Below are 25,216 nucleotides of genomic sequence, written 5' to 3'. Positions count from 1 at the left end.
TGTGTATAGCAGAAACGTATACAATGTCCTATCCATTTTGAAATAGTCTGTTTTGAAATGGCTTTTCCCTGTGCTCCTGCAGCATATGCTACCAATAATTGCTCAGATTTCCTGAAAGCTTTGGTTTTGTCCAAGTAGAAGCGTAACTGCCTGTGAATGTCCAAGGAATGCAGTAGTCTCTCCTCTTTATTCTGTGGTTTTGGATAAAAAGTTGGCAAATTAATAGTTTGGTTTGGAGCCACACTAGATACCACCTTTGGAATAAATGTAGGGGTTAGTTCTTAAAGACCCCCTGTCCTGGTGGAAAATGGTTCCACTGCCATTAGTGCCTGTAATTCTGAAACTCTTCGTGCTGATGTTATTGCCAGGAGCAGAGCAGTTTTCCAAGAGATATATTTTAATTCTGCTGTGTTAGCTGGCTCAAAAGGACATAAAGTTAATTTTTCTAAAACAAAATTGAGGTCCCAAGTAGCAATAGGTGCTCTACGGGGCGGTCTTATGTTTTTAGCCCCTCTGAGATACTGACTTAGCAAAGGATTTGAGAAAATTGGTGGATCCGTGTTGTAATGAGCAGAGATGGCAGAGGCGTGGATCTTGATGGATGAGAAGGAGAGGCCTTTGTCCAGCATCTCAGTTAAATATTGTAGTATCTGAGGAATGTTTGGGACATGAGGGTCAAGGCTGCGAGCTTGGTTCCAGGCACATTATCGCTTCCATTTAATCGAAGAGGCTTTCCTGGTACTAGGCCCTCTGGCCTCCAGAATGACATCCATAACAGCTTTGGAGAGCGGCACTGCTTGCTTGACTAAGGAATTTTCCATGCAGCTAGGTTTAAGGTCTTTAGCTGGCTGTGTAGTATCTGATTGCTGTGCTGAGTCAGCAGATGTGGGATTGGAGGCAAAATCCAGGGTGGTCCTTGTGCTAAGTTCTTTAAGATTGGGTATCAGTGCTGGTGTGGCCAGTCTGGTGCATCAGGATCATCTTTGGCTCTTCTTGCCTGGCTTTTATGAGTACCTTTGGCAGGAGAGGTAGTGGTGGGCAAGCATATACTTGTAGGTTTTTCCAGCTGAATGAGAGGGCATCCACTTTCCATGCTTGTGGATGGTAACTCCTTGTGCAGAATTTCTGTAGCTGGCAGTTCATTGGGGATGCAAACAGATCTATGTTCGGGTTCCACCATTACTGTGTTATCATTCTGAATATTTGTGGATTCAATTCCCATTCATGGGGATCCATGATGTTTCTAAGTCGTCTGCCAGTGTGTTTTTCTCTCCTGCAGGAATTGTGCTTGCAGATGTACTTGATAGTTTAGAGCTGTGTTCCACAAGGTCATGGCTTGCCTGCAGAGGGGGTAGGAGTGAGTGCCCCCTTGCTTGTTTATGTACCACATAACTGTGGTGTTGTCTGTCTTTAGTAGTAGTTGTCCTGGATGCAGCAGGTCTTTGAAAGCTATAAGGGCATTTTGTACATGCTAGCATCTCTTTTTGATTGATGTGAAGATGCCTTTGTTCTGCGGGCCACTTGCCCTGAATACAGTTGCCTGCCATGTGTGTTCCCCAAGCGTAATCCGATGCATCTGTTGTCAGTGTTTGCCTGGCTGTGGGTTGAGTAAAAGGCTGTCCCTCGTTGAGGTGACAAGCTTGAGCCCACCATTGAAACTCCTGTTGAAGGCAAGGAATTAGTGGTATAACTGTTTCCAAACTTTGACAGTGTTGAGACCATACATTCTTTAGGTACTATTGTAGTTTCCTCATATGCAGTCTTGCATATGGAATTAGTAGTATGCAAGATGCCATGTAACCCAAGGCCTGCAGAATTTTTCTTGCAGGGAGTTGGGTCTTTGTTGCTATCAATTGAAATTATTGAGTCAGTTGTCCTTGCTTGTCTGGCGTGAGATAAGCCATCTGGGCCGTTGTGTTCAAGCTGGCACCCAGGAATATTATCTCTTGTGAGGGCACTAGTTTTGATTTCTTTTCGTTTACTGTGTACCCCAGGCAACTTAACTTTTTTCACAAACGCCAGGTGCTTTAGAAGAATGCTCTTGCTCCCTGCTTGAATCAGGCAGTCGTCCAGGTACGGATAAATTTGAATTCTTTTCTGTCTGCAAAATGCAATTACTGGTACCAGGCACTTTGTGAAGACCCTGGGTGCAGTAGATAAGCCAAAGGGCAGTGCAGAGAATTGATAGTGCATTAAACCAGCTATGAATCTGAGGTATCTTTTGCAGTTTTGTCTGATAGGGACATGCAGGTATGCCTCCTTGAGGTCCAATGTCACGAGCCAAGCTTTCTTGCCCATCATGGGAAGAAGCTGCTGTAGTGTCAACATTTTGAATTTTGGAACATCCAGGTAAGTGTTTAGAGAAGTAAGATCCAGAATGGGTCTCCAGGCTTTGTCTTTTCTGGGAACCAGAAAGAGTCGAGTAAAATCCTTGTCCTTGGTCCTGTGGTGGTACCTTTTGAATAGCTCTCATATCCAAGAGTGCTGTAATTTGTTTTTGAGCCTCTGTCCATTGATTTGGTGGCAGATTTGGCATTCCTTTTAACCTTGACAGAGAGTGAAAGTGAAACCTGTAACCTTGAGATACAATGTTGGGAACCCATTTGTCTTTGGTGATCATACGCCAATTGTGATAGAAAAGTGCCAGTTTTCCTCCCAAGGGGGCTGCCAAGAGAGAGCTGCTTGGCAGCTGTAGTGGGAAGTCATTGGGGCTGCTTTTTATATGGTTGGGGCCTGTCTTCCCCTTCTTTCTGGCCTGATGCAACCCATTGTCCAGGCCTGTAAGAACCTTGTGGTTGACCTCTACCTCTTGGATGTCTGTATCTGCCCCTTTGAGGTCTGTCTGTAACTGGAAAGGACCAATTCTTAGTTGGCCAATTTCTGCTAAATCTAGGAGGCTGAACCTGTAAGAAATCCTTCACCGTTTGCATAGATTTTGCCTTATCCTCCATTTTCTTTAATACCTCTTCTGCCTTAACTCCAAATAACACATCCTGCTGCAAAGGTGCATCCAATAATTTTGCTTTAACATGGTCTAGTAACCTATGTTCTTTTAACCAAGCATGTCTTCTAATGACAGAGCCTGTAACTGCTGCTCTACAGGAGGCCTCTAAAGAATCAAAACCACATTGCAAAGTATGTTTTCCCACCTGTTCAGCTGCATGCAATAAATCCTGCATTTCTTTAAAAGTAGGAGGATTTGAATCTGGAAGCATTTTTTGTTTCAACTGAGACAGTACAAATTGCTGATATTTTAGCATGTGAAACTGGCAATTTAAGGCTCTCATTGCTAAAGTTGCAGACGTATATACTTTCTTTCCCCATCTGTGTAATGCTCTGGAATCTCTGTCAGAGGGAACTGGATTCTTGGCTGATGAGGCCTTCACCCCTTTGGGTCCCTGAGAAATAGTTTCAGGGTCAGCAACAGGGCTTTTGTACAGAAATGTGTGTGAGTCAGGGACTCTGTAGTTTCTGTCCGGTTTAACTGGGGCTGGAGGAAAGGAATCAGGATTTAAGCTGGATTCAGTATACACATCATTCACAATATCTAACAATGGCGGAATAGCAAGGGGTCTGTGTTGAGGTAATAAAAGGAAGTCTCTGAGCCTTTTCTTGGATTCTGAGTAATCCTGGCCTTCCCAATGGAAATGCTCCCTTCATGGTATGCAAAGTTTCCCCAAAGGAGAAGTCCTCAGGCAGAGAGGCTGATGGAATTGACTCCTCAGCATCCGAATCCTCATAAAAGGGTAAAGAATATCCTAGGTCTGAGGATGAATCTGAAGAGATGGACACCTAGTCGGATGAATCATAGTCTGCATCCTGTCTATGCCTTTTATCAGGAGGGGGATGGGACCCCCTGATCAGAGTGATTAGGTCTTCAGCCATTTTGAGCATTTGTTTCTTAGGCATGGAGGCCTGTGCTGGAGAATGCTGTATTTGTTTCTTTGATTTTAAAGCTGGTTTAGACTTAGCAGAGGGTTTAATGCTTAACTGAGTAGGTCTGAAAAACACCCTCTGAAGCTGCGGGCAGCTCAGCTACTCCGGATCCCTCTGAAGGATTAGTTTCGGTAGGCTGAATAACTTGTGCGTCCGAAGGCCCAGCCATCTCCACGTGGGAGTCAGAGGTGGCCTGTGGTTCTACACAAGCGGTCGTCAGGGGCTGCGAGGGTGCCTCGCTGAAAACCGGAGAACCGGCGACTGGCCTAGAAGAGGCTTCGTTGTCAGTTTTGGGCCTCGGATGCCTATCCTTGTTTTTGCACTTTTTATGTATTCCGGTTGTCAGAAGTTCTGACGGCATGGTATAACTGAATTTTCTACCAAAATAATGTCGGGCAAAATCAAACCGACGTTTAATAGTGCGCTTGTTAAACCTAGCACAAAACCGACAACCAGTGACGTCGTGATCTGGGCCTAGGCATGGGATACAATAAGAATGGAAATCCTTATGAGGTATTTGCTTCCCACAAGAAGTACAGTTATTAACTTTCACTGACATCGGTCTGAGGCAAGAAAAAGTTTCCCCAACGGGGTACTTAGTTTTGTAGAAGACTTCGGTTCTGGATTCAGAATGAAAATCTCAGGAGACGGCCGACCGGCACTTGCAAACTGCTTTTGCTTCGGGCACCGTGCGGCAAGAAAGACTGAAGAAAATGGCGTCGGCTGCATCTTATATACCCCTGTTGCACTGACATCAGGGAGGAGGCGACGGCAACCAATGCCGGACCAAGACTTTGGAACTCAGGCCGACTGGGGAACCGCCTGATGGCAGGATAACCCAAGTGTAACACGATGAACATCAAAAGGGCAACAAAAGAAAATCATATGGAACAAAGGATCACTTATTGCTAAATAATGTCATACTAGAGAACTGAAAAAGGAGACGAGTTTAAGTATGCCATAGATAAATTACAAGAAGGCATCTGACAGCATTCCGCATTTATGGATAAAGGAATGCTTACAGATCTACAAGATATACCCTACATTGATCAATTACATTTTAGTGACCATAGAACAGTGACAATCCACTCTGCAGATGAGCCATGACAAAAGGCAAATTATTATATCAAGGATAAGAATTCAAAGGGGAGACCATTCCAGGCTGATTCTTTGTCATCACTTATGTTTTCTCTTGTCCTTAATCCACTAAGTGGTAAACTTAACAGATTAGGCTATGATTAAAATATGGCTCCCGGAAAACAACCGTGTTTAAATATTTCTCATCTACTCTTTGTGGATAACTGAAAATTGTAGAGTACATCAAACGCTCAACTACAAATGGTTAAAACTTTCTCAGATGACATAAGAATGCCATTTGGTCTGATAATTGTGCAAAAGCAACACTAAAAGTAAAAGAAAGAGAGGATGTAATGTTTAAGAGGAGTGTACTGATTCAAGTGCAGGATGTAAAGTTGTTAGGCGTGTAATGATTCAAGTACAGGAGGGGAAAAAGTTAGTGATAAGTAATATGAAGGACCCTTGCCCAAGTGACCAGTGATGGGGAAAGAATGGTAAAAATAGCCAAGATAACAGATAATTAAACACAGGATTAAAATGTACAAAAATATATCTACATAATATCACTTGATATACATATTATGCAGCATCAGTGGCACAACAGGTAGGCACACTCTCATTTGGTGCTAGAACACTAGAAAGCTGTGGGCTCTATTCACATTCCTAGTTATTGGATTGCTGACATTGCAATGTAGAATTGGGGGCATGCTGCATTAAAATGAGATCCCATTTGGTTAAGTTGGTGGTAGCTCAAATTGATGTAAAAAATCTGATAGCATCTATCAAAAAGAATAAGGGTTCTTTACTATTTATATACAGAAAGAAATCTTATTTACAAAGATTTACAAATGTTTTCCACAACTACCATCTGATTTTACTTAATATTGTTGCTAAAATCCATTTACCATTAAACAAATTTCATTTATCCATATAAGCCACATGACATAAAATAATTTGTATTCTTATATCCATATTTAATTATATCCATGTTTATTTTATCCACTAAATCTTTACACAGTTTTCCCCATAACTTTTTTTACTCTGCCATTTCAAAAACACAAGTTCCATATTTTTTTCTTCTTGACAACATAAACATATTCTAATCACTTTTCTTTTTATATGGCGTATTTCCTTTTACTGGTAATTTATCTATTGCCAGTCTCCACAAAACATTCTTGACATTCTACTTTCTTAGAACACATTTGCTTTTTAATAGCTTTAATTTTTTTCATCGTTAGCTTTTCCCATGGGTTTTCATAAGTAATGTTTTATCATTATATTCTTATACTATACTTTTCTATCCTTTATTATAACATAGATTTTTATTTTCTACAAAAATATTCTTTCTTGGTAATATTTTATTTCCTCATTTATACACGTTTTTTCTCTTTTACTTGTTTTTACCATATCCCAAATGTTATCATACTTATATTTATACAACCTAACTACTTATCTCTCACCTTTTTCATTTATCTTCATTAAATTTTACAAATTTAATGAAGCAGCATAGCCCATTCGGTTAATTAACCCTAAACCTCCTTCCTCTTTATAAACAAAACTCCTCTTTTTACTGGGTTTAAAGTAGAATTCCATATAAATGAAAAAGAACATCTGCAATAATTCCTGTCAAATACCGTTGGGAACACAAATGTATGCTATTTTCCTATCAGTACTGAATTTATTAAATTAGCTTTTTTTCTGAATAATAATTTATATATTCTCCAGAAAAGACATGTTTTATTACTTCTATTGTTCTTTCCTATTGGATTCTACTTGCATCTTTATTTCCAAAGTTTATACCCTGGTGGTGCTGCAGTAGTGCTGTCGCCTCACAGTAAGACGCTGTCCGGTTCGACTCTCAGCTAGAGCGTCTTCTGCGTGGAGACATGCGTTAATGGGCATACCTTTGTTGAAGGTTGTGTGTTAGGGTTGACAACTCAGCAAGTAAAAATCAACTGCCAATCATTAGCGGACCGGAGTTCCGCTGTGGCGACCCCTAACCGGGAAAAGCCGAAAGATACAGTATACCCAACACAAAAATTTCATTTATTGTAACATTTTATATATATATATATATATATATATATATATATATATATATATATATATATATACACACCCCCTATCTTTACTACATCACCTAAAGCTTTACCTTTCTCATAAATTTAGAGCCATCTCCATCACATCTATAAACTAATTTGTGTAAATTCCTTCTTTTATTGTCCAAATTTTGTTTTTTGCAATTATGTCATCTGCATATGTTAACAGAACTGGAATTCTTAACAATTCGGGTGTCATATACCTCACCCCCTTCATTTTGTACTTTATTTCACATACTATCCCGTTCATAAGTAATGCAAGGAGTATACAGCTCATTGGACATCCCAGTATTACACCGCTCTTCATATGTACCTTTTTGTTTAACCAGCCATAAACAAGTATTTTTACTTTATTATTACTATACATTCACATACATAATTTTCTAACTTTCTCACTTGTATAATATTCTTTCATTACTGCCCACAAGATTTCATGTCCAATTGTACCAAATTCCTTAAGCCTCCTATACGGATTTTCATTTCTTCTTTTCTATTCATATTATCATCCACAATTTCTCTACCATTAATACTTCTTGATAACCCCTTCCCCATTTATATTACATATACAATCTTCAATAACATTTCCCATTTTAGTTTCAATGTTCTTTTGTAATATTTTCATAATCTTATTATTCATTAAGTATTCCACCACATTATTCTTTAGACATAAAACATTAATTTAACCATTCATTCAAAATCTTTAAAAATATTGTTTTGCCAATCCCTTAATTTGTTATACATTTTATACATTATTCCATCTGATCCTGCAGCCGAATCTAGATTTACTTGTCCTAATACTTTATCTAGCTCATTTAAATAAATCTTCTTTCCAACTCTTTATTCTCTTTTTCAGTTAACTTTTTACTTTCCATGTGTTTTACTAACTTTTTTCTTTAAGCATTATCGTACATATTGTACTACACTATTCATAATCTTTTCCTGAGATCTTTCTATTTCTCTTTTTACATTTTTTTATTTCACTCATAAGACTAACACCTTCCTTTATTAATCTGCTTAAGTAACTCAATACTACTACTCTTTTTCCTTGAAAAATATCTTTGCTTATAAACAAATGCTTGTATTTGTTGATTTCTTTCATAACAATTTTTTTTCTTTGTCAACGTACTTTTTATTATGTTCTAAATCTTCCAATGCATCATTAGATGTTTTTTTATATTTTTCTTTGTCAACTTCTCACATCATATTGCCACTGCAAACAAAATTTCATATTTCCTCAAATATCATCTATTATTCCGACCGATTTTTATAAAATGTACTGGTAGTAAAATGATCTTTCCATAACTGTATTAGTAATCTCTTTCCTTCTTCATTCAATACATTTTCATTTATACTTTTTATTCCTTTGCCAATTATTATATATTTTTTGTTTTCTTTATCGCTCTAGCCATACTGCAAGATGATCAAAAAAATCCCGTTTCAACTACCCCCCCCTTCTCCTATATCTAAACCTTCTGATACTATAATCTATTTCAGTTCTATACATAGCCTTTTTGTAAGTCCATAATTTTTTGCCCCAAAGTTTTAACTTATATCTTATGTCTAACATTTTTATTGTATCATTTCCTTCCTTCTACACTTACCTCTTAAATCACAAAGTCTCCTGTTGTTATAATATTCATATTTACCACAAGGTCTAAAATCTGACTAAAAAAGCTTTCCCTTTTGTTACAATTACTATAAGCATATTATATTATAATTCTATATATTTATTCTTTCCATTTTAAAAACAATGATTAATTTTTCCATTTTTGCTAAAGTTAAATCTAATATCTTTACTGTATTTCTACAAAATACTGCTATTCTAGAGCATCTCTCATTTTCCAAATTCCAGATTCTCTCTCCTCCCCATAGTTTCTGTTTATAATCTTTCTTCATTTGTTAAAACATTGTCGCTTCTAATATAACTACATCATATGCATTATACCACTCCAAAATCCATATTCTTCTTACTAATTTCCTACTACTATTCACATTTACAGAAAGTACTCTAAAATTTTCATGATTGCTTTTCTTTAGCTTCATGGTATCATAAGCTTATAGCTAAATACTAGGCTAGCTTTCTTAATAGGCCATTCTAAACCTAACCAATTTCTCTCCCAAAGGTAAGAATCAAACTCTGTACCTGGTATCTGTGAATCAAACACCTTAACCATTATACCATCCCTAATCATTAACTGTATATACTCTTTTTCATCCATTTCTTTTTTTTTGTACTTATCCTTTTATTTCTATCAGTAACCCTTTTGCCAATAGAATTATTTATTTATGACGTATTTCAGAACCTTCTTCTATGTCCACTTCATTATTATTTTTCATCTAATATTTTTTCTATTTCTGTTACTTCTAAAACTTATCTTTGCTCATTTCCTTATCTTTTTTTCTTTATTCTTACTTTCAGTTTTGTAGTCCATTCATAAATGTCCAATTCTGTTACATTTACAACATTTCAATTCACATTTTTGTATCATGGACCATTTCCCCACAAATATAACATTTGCTTTTATCACAGATACTTACATTCTTCTTTTCCACACACACACACACACACACACACACACACACACACACACACACACACACACACACACACACACACAGACACACATTTTGAGTTATCCCTAATATTTTACAACATCCCTACTCCTCTTCACAGTTATCATGTTTGGTATATGTATATATTTTTTCTCTTTCAATTTGTAACACAAAATTACAATCCTATCCACCAGTCCATAAATCCCTTTTATCATAAGCTTTTTCAATGCCCAGTACTTCTTTACATAACGTTTTCAAGTGTCTTTTTATAGTCTCTCTTTCTACCAAAGGTTGAAACTCTACATTAATTTTATTTTGTCTCACTGTTAAATGCTTTCACATAAAGATTCCATAGGTTACAGTCTCTCGCTTTTCTTAAATGTTGCAAAATGTCTGCCTGTTGATAAGAATAAATGCTCTTCCCTCATGTGCTTTTGCACCTAAAGAAGCTAATAAATTGCCCCACACTTCATACCTGTCCATTTTTTGGCTTTACTTTGAACCCGTAACACGTACTTCCATTTTTCATTTTCTACTGCCTTTTCTGTTACTCCCCTTTTGCCTTCTTTTGCTTTCTCAGCATATGTTTTCCTCTTCCATCTCACCACTATTCTTCAGGATTTTCTCTACATCCTCCTCTTGTATTTTCTCCATAATGTAGCCCCCCAGGAAACATTTCCTTCATTTTCTGGCTCAGTCAGCACACCATTTCTTTACGTAAATCATCCCACAACCCTCCTGACTGGGGGGTTGTACTTATACATCAATTATTTGCCAACTCATCCCCATCAAACAGATTTCTTTGAAAACATCTCCTCAGAATCATGTAAACATTCTCCAATCTCAATGTTGGTCTTCTCCTGAACTTCTCCTGAACTTCTCTGACCACTCTCATCATTATCTCCTTTTCTTTCCATCTGTCTCCCTGTTTCTCCAGGCTGGCTCTGGAAAAGGAACAGGAAATATTCTTGCAAAATGGGTCCCACTTACAACAATGATGATTAAGGGAAGTACCCTGAAGCCCTGACCAAATGTCCCCAGTTATATAATACGATTTCAAGCTTTCCCCTGGAAAGAGGTCACTAGCCTAGTTGGACTAACCCAGTCAACAAAAGATAAATAAATAAATGAAAATTACACACACACACACACACTCTGTGTAGTAACAGATGTATTACTAAAAGTAGATAGAAAATATATACATTTATGAAATTTGTGGTAAAACACAACTCCATGCTAAAGAATTATTTTAGAGTGATAAGTGACATATAGGACACAGAAGACAAAAGGTGTAGTTTAGAAAGCAGAGAAACTGAAAGAAAACTACTAAAGACAAAATCAAGATCATGCTGCTTAATACTATGAGCCTAAACAGTAAACTGCACTCCCTGGAAGTACTCCTTACCCTGGAAGATGGTGGCATTTGTGCAGTCACAAAAACTTGGTTCAAGGCTGCTCAGAGCACCCCGGCCATACAAGGCTATAATGCCTTTCACGCTTTCAGACCGAAAACAGAGCATGAAAAAAAAAACAAAGGTGGAGGCGTTTCCATCTTCATTAAATTCAAATAGACCTAGAGTCTGATAAAACAGTACGACTCCAATGAGCTACTCCAGGTCCAATTAACTATAGGGAAAATGCCCTTCCACGTTATCGCTAGCTACAGGTCCCCCTCCATGAATCAGGTGAAGCACACTGCCTACCTGGACTTGCTCGAGTCGCTCAGCATATAGCCTAACACCTTGGTCATGGGAGACTTCAACTATCCTTCCTTGAATGGGTGACCTATATAAGCACAAACATGACTGCTACGAGATTCCTGGACTTTGTTAATTCAAATGTCCTGGAACAGTTGGTCCGCACCCCCACAGGGGGATCAAATGTACTGGACCCAATGCTCACCAACATGGGAGGCCACTGCACTACCCCCTGTGTGTTGCCCTCACTGGTAAGGTCTGACCACCACAAATCTGTCTTGCTTGAATTAAAAATCAGACCTGACACCCCTTCAGGTGTAAGAAAACAAAAAAACTTTTCCAAAGCTAACTACTACATACTAAGCAATAGCATAAACAAGCTTCAAAGCCCCTGCCAACATAGAAACAATGTCCCCTATGCAGAGGGATACACAATTGGCCTATATAGCCACTTAAACAAATACACTGACTTGGATGTACCAACCAGTAATAAAAAAACAGGTCTCCCACTAGAAACAAGTCTCCCTGGTGGACTGTAAGCATAAATAAGTTATCCAACAAAAGAGAGAAGATGAACTGTAAGATCAGGAGGGAGCAAACTCAACAGAGTAAGAATACCCTCCACAGCCTGAATAAGCAAATCAGATATATCATTAAGTTGAGTCTAAATTAGTATCCCTAACTAAAGACAATCACAAGGCATTCTTTAGCTATGTCTAAAATCTGAAGTGGAATGCCCAGCTGTGTGCCAAACTTATAGTAGATGGCACCACTTACACAGAACCTGAGGAAATTGCTAACCTGCTACTTGACAGATTTAGCAATAACTTCCCACTCCTGTCCCCACCTGTCATACCTCAAAGCACTCCCAACATCAGTCCTATATTGAGCATCTCCAAAGCACAGATCATACAAGAACTCTCCAAGGCTAAAAACATAGTCTCCATGGGACCAGATAACACCCCAGGCTGCATACTAAATCTATAACAAAACCTAGTGGATCCACCCAGAACACTTTAACCACAGTTTGAGAACAGGCTTTGTCCTGGCAGAGTGGAGAACAGCAAAAGTAATCTCCTTACACAAAGGGGGTCCCATCAACTGACCCTGGGAACTATCAACCCCAAGTCTAACTAGCCTCATCTGCAAGGCCATGGAAAGAATTGTCCTGGACCTCATCGACAAAGACGTAGGCAACCTCAAACTCTCAACTTGATTCAGTTTGGCTTCATCAAGGGCAGATCTTGCTTATTAAACCTGGTGGACTTCTTTGAGAATGTCAAAGTACTGGATGATGGCAAAACAGTACATACTGCTTATCTGGATTTGGCCGAGGCTTTTCATACAATCCTCCATTCAGGCATCATAGAAAAACTCTCTCAGCTGGGGATAAACCCATACATTACCAGATGGGTAGCAAACTGATTCACTGACAGAATGCACACTGTCAAAGTTGGAGAGTCCACCTCCACCAACAGACCAGTTACCAGTGGGGTGATGTAGGGATCTGTGCCCCCTACTGTTTGAAATCTATTTCTCCAAAGTCTAGGCTAAGGTGGATGGCCTGTGGCTTACCATGTCTGCAGATGACTGTAAACTGGGTGCAACTACAGAGACCCAAATTATGTTAACATATTTCAAAAAGGGCTGATGCAGACAAATGACTGGTGTCAAACTCATGAACTAAAACAGAACACAAAAATGCATAATTATCCTCTTTGCAAAGAAGCAGACCCTGCAAATCATGACAAAGATAGCAAGCCTTTGAGCTCTAACTCAGTGGTGCAAAACTTGGGAACACAAGTTGATAGCAACTTAAACTTCGATCACCATGTGTCCATAGTGGCAAGTAAAACATTCTACATTATGCACCTCATAAATAAGGGCATCACACATCAAAGACCAGACAGGTTATAGCTCCACTGTACTTGAACTTTATCATGCTCCCTTCTGCATGCACCTCACCAGACACCTGCAGCAATTGGTGAGACCACAGAGATTTCTTAAGAAGAAAATCCAAGGCCTCCAAAACATGACATACATGGGACAGGCTGAAAGCCCTGTAACTGTACTCTATCATACAGGCTGCTGAGAGGTGACCTATGCCTAGCCTACAGAGCAGTCTCAGACCCTGACCTAATGAAATTGCTGCACATCCAAAAATTAAATGGGACAAGAATAACTCACTCCAGAGACCTCAATCTAGCCTGAGACATTAACAGAACATGCTGTAGAGACAGATACATATCCCAGCGATTGCCACTCCTCTGAAATTAAGTTCCCACTCCATGTGAACAGAACTCCTCAATGACTCTATTCAAGCACAACATGCTGTAAAGACAGATGCATATCCCAGCGATTGCCACTCCTCTGGAATTAAGTTCCCACTCCATGTGAACAGAACTCCTCAATGACTCTATTCAAGCACAACCTTGACAACTGGATGGCTGGCTGTAAATTCACTCCAGAGGTGTCACCTATGTCACTCATGGACAGGGGCAGTCGGTGCTGATCACAAAATCGCTCTGCAAATAATGACCATCTGTACATGATCAATAGGATACTCAGGTTTTCTTTTGCATGGCTAGGTGTGTTAAGGCCCTAAGGCCATTAGCCTAGTAACTCCTATGAACAGAAAGAAATGAAATTAAAAAGAAAGAATATAGAAGAGGATAAAAAGTAAAGAATATAAAAAGGGAGAAAATAAGAATATTTATTATAGCATTCTGTGTTGTGAACGTTATGTGGAACCATGAATCTAGAAAAGGACACCCAGCTTACAATACTCATTCCACCCACCTATGTCAGTAATACAGAGCACAGAGTAGGTTAGTTACCAAAATGTTAATATTGTTTAGGAAAAATTTACAGTTCATACACTTTTTAAGAAACAGTCAATGCAGTACTTCTGGATGAACATAAAACGACGACTCTTCATTTTCTTACCTCTGTTGGTTTTTCAAACACAAATTGCCTTTCAGCTAATGAATGATCTGGTGGAGCCCATCCTAGTACAGTTCCTGGCGCTACTACTCCTGGTGCCAAATGATGCCCCATAGACTGGTTCTTTAAATCATTGTCATGGGAAACTGGAAAAAATGAAAGAGTTATATATACAACAGAATAGACTACAAAGCAAGCAGTATGAGACAAGAATCCAAAGGAGTCACATTTTATGCAGACTGTGTTCGTGGGTGCATGTGTACTTATGTAAACAGAGATTTTATACATATATAGATTTGCGTATACATACTATGTGCACATATATATATATATATATATATGCATGCATATATATATATATATACACATATATATATACACATATATATATATATATATGTATATATATATATATATATATATATATATATACACACACACATATACATACATATATATATATATATATATATATATATACACACACACACACACACACACACACACACACACACACACACACACACACACACACACGCCTAGGATAAGCAAATAAACATGGGGGAAAATAATTCTAAACACATGAAATAAATGCAGAAATTCAAAATGTCCCAAGTAAGTTACAAGCCAGACATGGAAAAATAATCTAACAGCAAGACGTATGTCTGGGGAAAGTCAACTAAAACTCTCTCAAATTGTTGTGCAGTTAACATGAAAGTCCATCTCCAAGCCTTGCTGAACAAAGTCAGGACACCACACATAGCTTTACATCTTCCATTTCCACAACGTATCCACCAAGATTAGTCTATGTGGAAATGTTAAATTTTCAAGAAATACAACATATATTAAAATAATAAATGTATTTAACTGTAAATAGTCTACTATCATCACTTCTGCTGATTTTCCATTAGAAACAAAAAGGAAAGACTAAATATGGTTTCAGTGTCATTAAAAACATTACACAAAAAAAATATATAAAATTTAGAATGTCTTACTCGTACAATTTAATATTCTCATGGAAAGGATCACAAGTACCCATAGACTAAGAGCCAGAAGGCTAACAAGAACTTTTCAATGATCACTAAATGTATGAACACAAATAGACTCACATTCATATAAGCTAAAGACATTATGAAGCTGTGTAGTCTAGGAAGTCAGTACAGGTGGTTAGCGATACACTTCCTGTTTGTTAAGAAATGTACAGCTTACTGTGAGGGCAGGATTATTTTATTAAGCAAATAAGCTGGGTAGCTCATATATTATGCACTTATTCACTGTTGGTACTAGAACTGTCAAATGATTAGCAGCAGAGGAACAGTGTTCTGTCATTACGGCAGTTTGCAGTCAGATAAATGGATACTTAATGCTAGCATTGATTCTTAATGAAAATTATGACCGTCTAGTGTTAAATACATCTTTTGGTAGCCAGAGTGGATTATATTTGGCTTAGGTTTTAAGTAAAAGAAAAATGGCAATAACCAAACTGGATTCCCATGCAAGAGAGGTTGTTTCCTTCCCTGTTTACTCAGACTACCTTAATAAATGAAAAAGGATGAAATGGTTTGTGAATTCTCATATGGTTTTGTTTACATAGCTGAATTAGTAGTGTTGTTGTTGTTGTGTCTTGGTCGCCACAGCGGAACTCCGGTCCTCTAATGATTGGCAGTGGATTTTTACGTGCCGAGTTGCCAGCCCTGACACACAACCTTCAATGAAGGTACGCCCAGTCATGCATGTCTCCTCACAGAAGACGCTCTAGCTGAGAATCGAATGGGGCAATGTCTTGCTGTGAGGTGACAACGCTACAGCAGCACCACCACCGCAGCAAGTACCCAGGTAGATCTCTCTATATGCAGGAGTAAGATACTGTTAGTAAGTAGTTTCCTACATGCATGGAAGTAATCACTTGACACTACAGCAAAGTTCAGTTCAAGTACTGCATCAATTACATATGTTGATTTGGATCGCCTACAGAAGGTAACAGTGTAATACAGTTTATGTAAAGCTATACTATGTGTCTGCGTGTGCAGGCATGCACATACATAAGTAGATCTATGTGTGAATATGCACATATATGTTAAAGTATAATTTGTACTACCAGTGGAATTTAATTTTCCAAATGCTATAAATATTTTTTTATGCTATAAATATTTTACAGCATAGTAGAGTACTGTGGTTCTCAACATTTTGAATAGTGCAAGTGTCACAGAAATGTATAAAAAGTTGTGCAAATAGTATCTGTAACAGAGTTACAAAGAACTCGCTATAAACAAATGTCTATAGCAGTGTTATACAGACAGTCTACTGTAAACAGGGCAATGCTACCTTAATGAGTAGAATTTCTGTTAAGTTATTTAGTATTTGCTCTTGTTTACAGGGAAAGGTCGATGAACAAAAGCCCATTTGCAGTGCAAGCCCATGTTGAAAAGCTCCAAGAAATAGCAGATGTACAATATTACAAGTTTAAACAAGCTATAAAGAAAAATGTACAAAAATGAAAGAAATTCATTAAAATGGAATAAACAGGAAATAATCACACATTTAAATTATAGTAAGTTCTAAGAAGTGGCAATGGTGCATTGCAGAACATAACTGAAGCAGAAAATAATATAAATATAACAGCATCACTAAACAGTAGAGAGAATCAAAAATTTGGGAGTGTGTGTTCTAGATCTATATTCATGTTAATATGTAAGCTGATAAGAACACAATAAAGTATATACTCCTTATGAGGGGAGTAAGAAAATCAATTCAGAAAACCAAAAAAGCCAGCTGTGAAGAAATGGTGTAGTAAGTAATACTCTAGTATGATTTGCATGCAGTTTGAGGATGGTCTTATAAGTGAGAAGGATAATTTGACGGATGATGAATGGAATGCTGCACTATAGTTTAGTTATGCCTACCGATTATAACTAGTACCCATGTGAGTTAGCAGATTTTTGGGATTCTATTAGGTGTTGGTCCTTTATGCAAAGGTTCCTTTTGGGTTTGTACCTTTTTATTATATTACTAATGGCTGGCATGTTTGCGAGATTGTGTAGTATTTTACTTGCGTGCTGTTATTAGCCATGTATATGATATGTGGTGTGGTAGCTCTAGCCAGTTCAGGCTCTACAGGGGAATGCAAGTTCTACTTTTCCTCTAAGAAAAAAAAGACATCCTGACTGTATTGGTGAGAGCAGCTTTAATAAACCGGTGAACCTAATATAAAAAAGGCTGATAAAAGCCCTGTCAAGAGCATTTGTCTTGTTATAAAAGGGGGCATGAATGCCCAGAAGTGGCTCTAAAAGATAGAATCAAGCACACTAGAGAAAGATCTGGAAGGAGAACCTGGAAACTGTTCCTCACTGTAGAATTCAGAGATATGATTTGGCATAGTGGTATATGGCTCTGACTATAGTGCATAGGGTCCTGGGTTCAAGACTTGCCAGTGAAATGCATGGTGGTAACATGACATTTTACAGCTCAAATGGTGTAGTGGTACATTCCTCTGACTATAGTGTACAGGGATCCTGGGTTTCAGACTTGGCAGTGCTGATTATTTGGGGTTGGAAGGGTGGCTTAATGGCGAAGGTGTTTGCCTTACAAACACAAGGGGCAGGGTTTGAGTCTCACAAAGGATAATTGGCTAGGCTCAAAATGGCTCGCAAGGGCAGTTAGCTTAGTACTAAACTATGAACCTATGAACTATGAGATATCTACTAAAAGAGTTTCTCAGCTGTACAAGACTGAGTATAGAACTTAGTTAAAGGTACTTGTGCATTTGGTTAAACCACAAGATTTTTTTTTTTTAGAAAAGCCTACACTTTACTGTGTTTGCACATAATAGACCACAGCTGTTATAAAAGACTGGTGGTCTTCTCAGCACCTATAATCTTCTACATTGGTGGAATGAAGCACTCTGGCACAAGTTCTCAATGCCAAAGTCCTGAAAGAATACCTACTGTTGTCTGCATTAGGGCAATTTCTCTAAAAAAAGAGGAAGACAAGGAGTGACAGTCTTGTGGTGTTCTAGGATTTGTTTTGAGTACACCTCTGTGTGGATCTGTTTGCCAAGATGATCAAAGTAGAGCAGTTACTGCAGACTATAATGGCTGCAACTGAAGGAATGTCATGGTAGGTAGGACAATGGCTACCCCAAGGACAGTGCCACAGTTAAAACAACTTACCTTGGATGAGGACTTCAGGGCATATCCTACTACCTTTGATTGGTATGCTTACCAGGCAGAATGGAGCCAAGGTGACTGTGCCAGAATTTTATCAGCTTAGTTAGGTGCAGAACCATTGGGATCCTTTGTTGAACACGGAGGAGACAGATTACCAGGACTGCAATAAAGTCAAAAATACATTTTTTTTCCAGAGCTGGCATACCTCAGACACATAAGCTTTAAAAGTTCAAAGCTGGACATTTTCTCATTACAAAATGATATGTTCATAATTATGTAACAAAGCATACTATTAATTTTGTGTTACATCATGAGGGTCAACATAATAATAAACTAGCTAGCTCTGGGCACCTGTAAACATTAAAACTGGAGTACAAATGTTTGACGCAGAGAGGATATTGTTTTAAGCAATGTGTGCAGCTGAAACATTTCAGTGTCAGAAATGCTTACCATCTTTCCAAAAGGACCACAGAAAGCCTTTTAGGAAGACATTGTAGTCTCACTGTGTCAGATTAAAAGCAATTAAGTACACAAACATGGGTGTGTTGGAGCTGGAAGGGATGATTTTCTAAAATTGTATTTTAAGTGCATTTTTTTCTGGTTTTGTTTTGCTTTTGGCCCTGCCTGATAGCCCTAGATAAGGAGATAGGCAACGATGTTGTCTTGGCTTTTCTTCTTTTCTCTTTATTTATTTTTTTTATGTTTGAGTGTTCAGGAGACAAGAAAGTGATCGGGCCTTGTGTGCATAACAGACCAATCAATCAGCTTCCTTGGTTAAATGTCCGTTTCTACTGAGTGAACGCACATACATACCTAGCACTGATGCAAAGATATATAATGTTAAGGGTATTAGGCATGAAGGCTACAAGGGTAGTAAGAATATTTTCTGCTACATTATCTCTTAACTTAGCTAACCACTTATGGAGGAAATTAAGTTTTGCTTAAGATCTCTGATTGATAGGGGTAATGCAGTAATAGTTCCATTATACAGAGAAAGAAAGAAGGAAAGAAAGAAAAGTCTTTTCATTTCTTAATTTGATTTTAATATTTATTTTAACAGTCTGTATCTGCTTTAGCCAATGTATTTAAACCTATATTAGTAATTCCAGTACATAACTGCACTGCATTTTGCTGTTTAAATGGTCTAACTGTTGGTATTAAACTCTAGATTCATTCATATGCATTGAATGCATGTCAGAATAGTTCTGCAGTAGTCTTTGCATTAAGGAAGTTCCAGGCCAGTCAGCTCAGAGCTAAGTGTCCAATTATTTTTTGTCCCACCCACCCTGTTGCAGCTGCTTTTCTAGACAACATAATTCTTCTCCCTCTACCCATTTATTGGCGGTTGACAATAAGCACGTAAGTATCATTTTATAAAGCCTCTCCCCTTAAACCTACTCATCTGACTAAAAGACATTTGACAAAATTGCTTAATATTGTTTACACTGATTTTAGTTTTAAATTAGTGGGTTTTTTTTTGTTTTTTTTTTACTATAATTAGTTTACAGGTTCTTGCTGGACTGAACTTTAAGTACTAAGTAGCAAGTCCACACAATCATTATCCTAAATCTGTACTCCAAGCAATTATAGTTACCCCTGTCCCCAGAATCATTCCTGTAGGTATCACAGACTAGCACTTCCCACCAACTTCTATAGCCAGCATGATTAAGATGGGTATCTTGAAACAGTGTAAGAATTGTCTCATTCTGACAATCTATTATTCAAACAGCATAGTACAGTGTGTGTGATGTACATATATAGAATATCCTTAAGAGGCAAAAATCTCACACACAGTAAACTCGGATACCAAAATCGTCAGCAGTACATCACACATCACATTTCAAGACCATCACAGTACACATAATCCATCATACTGTACTGGATGTTTTTTGAATATTGCATCATGATTACACCAAATATTTCTGTAATGGATGCTTTTTTTTAAATTTTTTTTGTATCGTGATTATGTTGTACATCTTTGTACTGAAGAGCAGGAATATTGTATTGTGATGTTCTATGTGGAGCTGTGCTGAAAACAGGCAATTTTTGCCCAGCCGGACTTCCCCTGTAAACAAATGTAAAATAAAATAAATAAATAATAAAATATGCTGAGGTTCTAAAGAGGAACTTGCCTAAACCTCAAAGACCTCCAGTACACAACACAGGCAGTCAGCAAGCAAGTTAAGCCTACCTCCTCACGTAACACAAGGAGTCCCTGAATCACACATGCTGAGCCCCTAAGACAGGCATCTCCACAACCAAACATTCTTGTTATAGGTTACTCCACTGTAAGATATACAGATGTGCCTCTCACCAGATTGAGCAAGGAAACAGTGGCGATTAGTTGCTTGTTTGGTGCCAAAATCAGTCAGATCAGACATGCACTTTAGTCCTTGACAACAAATACAGTACGACTCTGTCATAGATCATGTCAGCATCAATAGCTTGAGATGTACCTCCCTGGACTACATGGAGAGAGACATAATGGAGCTAGAGTGTGTCCAAGGCAGGTATGACCCCAGCATACAGCAGCATTCTACCTTCTCCAAGAGTGATGCAGGTACAGGAGCAAAAAATAACTGACTTTTGGTGTCATTCATAACAGGTCCAATATTTATCAGCCTGGGAGGAAATGATCAAGAGAAAATGCTGCTTTGCCACGGATAGCCTGCATCTGTCACCTCTCAGGTTTTGATTACTGGCAAAGGCATTCCCCACCCCCATAGTGTCTTTTTTAGGCAATGACAATCTGACAAACCTACCAACATAACAAAACAAGCAAAAGGAAAACATAAAGGTGTTACTGATCAATGCTAAGAGCCTGAACAAGAAACTCCACTCCCTGCAAGCCCTTTTCACACTGCAGGATGTTGCCATCTGTGTAGTGAATGAGACATGGTTTAAAACAGTGGAGAGCTCTCTTGCTGTGCAGATGCCGAGCTATAATGGCTTCAACATGTTTAGACCAGCTACTGCGCAGGATGGGAAAAAAGGTGGAGGTGTCCGAATCTACATCCAGAAGAGGCTCACATCAGGGCATGTAAGGCAGCATGATGCACTAGAGTTTCTTTATGTCCAAATAGCCATCAGAAAGGTCCCATGTCATACGTTAGCTAGCTGCGGAACTTCCTCTATGACACAAGAAAGCCATAATGCCTATCTACAGGAACTAGACTCGCTCAGTATTAAACCCAATACCATTTTGCTAGGTGATCTAAACTATCCAAATACAGAATGAGAAACCTACACCACCACTAGTGCATAAGCACAGAGATTCCTGGACTTTGTCAATCCAAATGCCCTGGAACAATTAGTCAGATTACCCACTAGGGAGAATAACATCTTGGATCTTGTCCTTACAAATAAGGGAGCATCTTGCACTGTCCCTTGCATATCTTCATCACTTGTTAGGTCTGACCATAAAGCAGTCTCGTTCTAAACAAAAAACTGAAACCAGAGTTCCCTTCCACCCAAAGTACCTTCAGAAATTTCTTTAAGGCAAACTACCTACTCCTAAGTGACACACTGGCAAGCTTCAAGACACCATCAAACGCATTTAACTCCAATGAATATGCAGAAACATACCAGCACACTATAAAACCATGTAAACAGTCGCATTAATGCAGATGTATCCTGCAGGAACAAGTGCAGTACAAACCCCAGAAACACACATGGTGGAACCATAATTTCAACAAGCTTTATAATAAAAGGCAAAAAATGTCTAATAGGAAGAACAGTAATTACCAGAATGTTAGGGCACTTGTCACTGAAATAAGCAAACAACTAAAGGGCTTAATAAACTCTGCCACAGGTAATGATGACACCAAACTAGCTATCAAAGCCAAAGAGAAGCACAAGGCATTTTTTAGTTATGCTCTAATCTCCAAATCACAATGCAGCAATGTTGTCACCTACAGTGAGGCTGAAGATACAGCAAACTGACTAACCCCAGTCTCCTCTCTATCTGTCCCTCAAGATATACATGAAACTGACCTGCCACTAGCTCTCACACAAGTCAAAGTCCTAAAAGTGCTATCAAAGAGACCAATCACCAGTGAAGTCTCACATGTTTCTGTGCTGGGACCACTCCTGTTTGGCATCTACTTTTAATGTAAAAAGCAATACCAAAGGGCTCTGGCTAGGTTTGCAGATTACTGTAAGCTAGAACCAGTCACTGAATCCCCAAATGACTTTGCCATCCTGCAGGAAGGTTGGTCCCAAATAAATTGTACCAAAATCATGGACTAAAACTAAATGGCAAAAATATATATTATTGCATCATTTGGAAAGACATCTATCTTAGGGAACTACCATATTAGCAATATGCCCCTGAGAGCTGACCCAGCTGTTCAAGATTTGGAAACAGTGACCTAACTTTTGACCAACATGTCCACTGTTGTAATGAAGTCCTTCTATACTGTACAGATTGCAACCAAAGGGATTGTAACTAGATCTAGTGATGTCAGTCTCCCCCTTTACTCAGCCCTCATTAGGCCAATCATGGAGTAAAATGCCCCTTTCACATGTATCTGTCTAGACACATGCAATAATTGCAATGCACACAGATATACCTTTTTAAAAAGATACAAGCGATAGGTCTTATGTGGACTAATTCAAAGCCATGTCACTATACTCAGTACCCTACATACTGCTAATCACTGACCTGTGTCTAGCATCCTCAAACCCAATACTGATGAATTTTACTGCACATCAACAAGTCAAATGGCATCAGCAATACTCAGTCTAGGGATGTAAATCGCTTCTGGAACATCAACCGAACAGTTTACAGGGACAGATGCATCTCAGAGGACGCTGCTGCCCTGGAACAGACTCCCCATCTATATAAAACAAACTTCATTTCTGTCCATATTCAAGTTCAACTTGGGTATATGAATGGGAAACCGAAAATCTACCCCAGGACTGCCCTCTGTACTACTAATGGACTGAGGAACCTCAAATATTTTATCCCATGCATGTGTCTCCTCAAATTATCTATGGTATTATCCCAGTTATTCTCATTATGGGTAATATATAATTATCAACCACGGGATGGGTTAAGCAAATCTCAAACAAACAGGTTAATTCAAGCACAAAAAGGGAAATTGGCTAGGCTTAAAATGGCCCTCAAGGGCAGCTAGCCCACAAAAAGGGAAATTGGCTAGGCTTAAAATGGCCCTCGAGGGCAGCTAGCCTAGTACTTACCTATAAACGTATATTTGGCATCCTTTTCTGACAATAACTTTTTAAATTATTGTTGAGAATCTTTAATGCCCCCACCACCACACTTTGGGATGAGATCTGGGATACGACTTTAGGGATTAAAGATGCTACTGGTGAACTAATAAAGACTGTATGAAACACAGTTATAATTAATTTGTCAAAGATCTGACAAGAGCAGGCATCGTTCTTGATACTGTTTGGACTAATGTCAAGAAAGCTACTGCCTGATGTACTACTGAGCCAGGGTTAGTAGGATCTGATTGTGCTGCTGTTGCATAAAAATATCTTACACCTACTTTTGACATGTCTCAGCATGGAGTATACCTTCAAAAGGAGTTATTACAGGACCGACTTTGCACAGATGAGGCAAAGGTTAAAAAAATGGGAGGAGACAATTTGTACAGTAAATACTGAAATTAGGAGAGAACAATTTTATACTTATATCTACAGTCTTGTAGAGGAGTATGTACCACTAATCTCAATTAAACCTTTTTGCGATATTTCCTCTTTTCTTATAGGTGTCCATGATGGAAAAGAAGTTTGGATAAGGTTAATAAAACAATGATATATTATATGGGAAAAAAATTAACAGACAACTTAGTGCTGGGTTCAAATTAGTTAGAACTAGCTTCAGAAGGCATACAAGATCTGTTAGGCATGGATAGGAGTTAAAACTGGCCTTTCTTACTTTAGATAATAAGAAAGCCTTCTTTAAACATTTGAAGAATTCAAGTATGATTAACTTGAGATATAATATCAAGCAGGAAGACAGATATGTTACCGATCCTCATTCCCTGGCAAACATATTTTTAAATTCTATAATTATCTTTTTGGGGTAGGATTAGAAGTTTGTTCATCCAATTAGTATAGGTTTCTTACTTGCAAATCTATTCACAATTAATGCTGACAAGGTGTTTAAGGGGATAACACCTTACAGTGCTACTGCCCATGATGGCCTCAGTGTTTTATCTAGGTTCTATCATTAAAGAAATTGCTCATTGCCTTACCTATTTATTTGAAAAATCATTGCAAACTGAGTTAGTACCACGTGCTTGAAGAGAGGCACTGGTTGTCCCAGTCCCTAAAGGATGAGATCTTACTAGGGCTGAGAATTACAGACCAATAAGTCTTACCAGTATTTTGGGGAAAAGTTTTAAGAGAGTACTTTCAGAATATTTCATTTGACTCAATAAAATCTAGGCAGGATATAACTCAGCATGGATTCATTAAAGAATGTTCTTGTTGACAAATTTGCTTTATTTTTATTAATCTTTATGGAAGGGTTAGGATGCAAGGTTCCTTGTTGATGTGACTAATTTTGCTAGGTCTAAGGTTTTTGATGATATCCTCAATGATAACATAACTGCAGCTTTGGCTAAAAACAATATAAACGGCTAGGTTATTAGATGAGTGAAAAACTGGATGAACCTGAGGGCAAGTAGAGTTAAAATAGGAGATTTTACCTTCGCCAAGAAAGTCATCACAACACAGAGGTCTGTTCTGTGTCCTGTTCTCTTTGGTATAT

At 38.2% G+C, this 25,216-nt stretch overlaps 1 protein-coding gene across 2 annotated transcripts in view; it reads right to left on the bottom strand.

The window, feature by feature from the left end:
- ALKBH3 (alkB homolog 3, alpha-ketoglutarate dependent dioxygenase) overlaps positions 1 to 25,216 on the bottom strand; it is a 141,258-nt gene that overhangs the window by 47,605 nt on the left and 68,437 nt on the right. For both annotated transcript variants that reach the window (XM_044083401.1, XM_044083402.1), the window contains exon 3: positions 14,309 to 14,451. In XM_044083401.1, coding sequence (XP_043939336.1) covers positions 14,309 to 14,451 — 143 coding nt within the window. The remainder of the gene's footprint in view (positions 1 to 14,308; positions 14,452 to 25,216) is intronic.

Source organism: Protopterus annectens, chromosome 9.part0 (assembly GCF_019279795.1).
Source record: "Protopterus annectens isolate FY-2018-M chromosome 9.part0, PAN1.0, whole genome shotgun sequence".
NCBI lineage: Eukaryota > Metazoa > Chordata > Ceratodontiformes > Protopteridae > Protopterus > Protopterus annectens.
The sequence above is the reverse complement of the archived record's forward strand: the minus strand, read 5'-3'. Positions and strand labels throughout refer to the sequence as shown.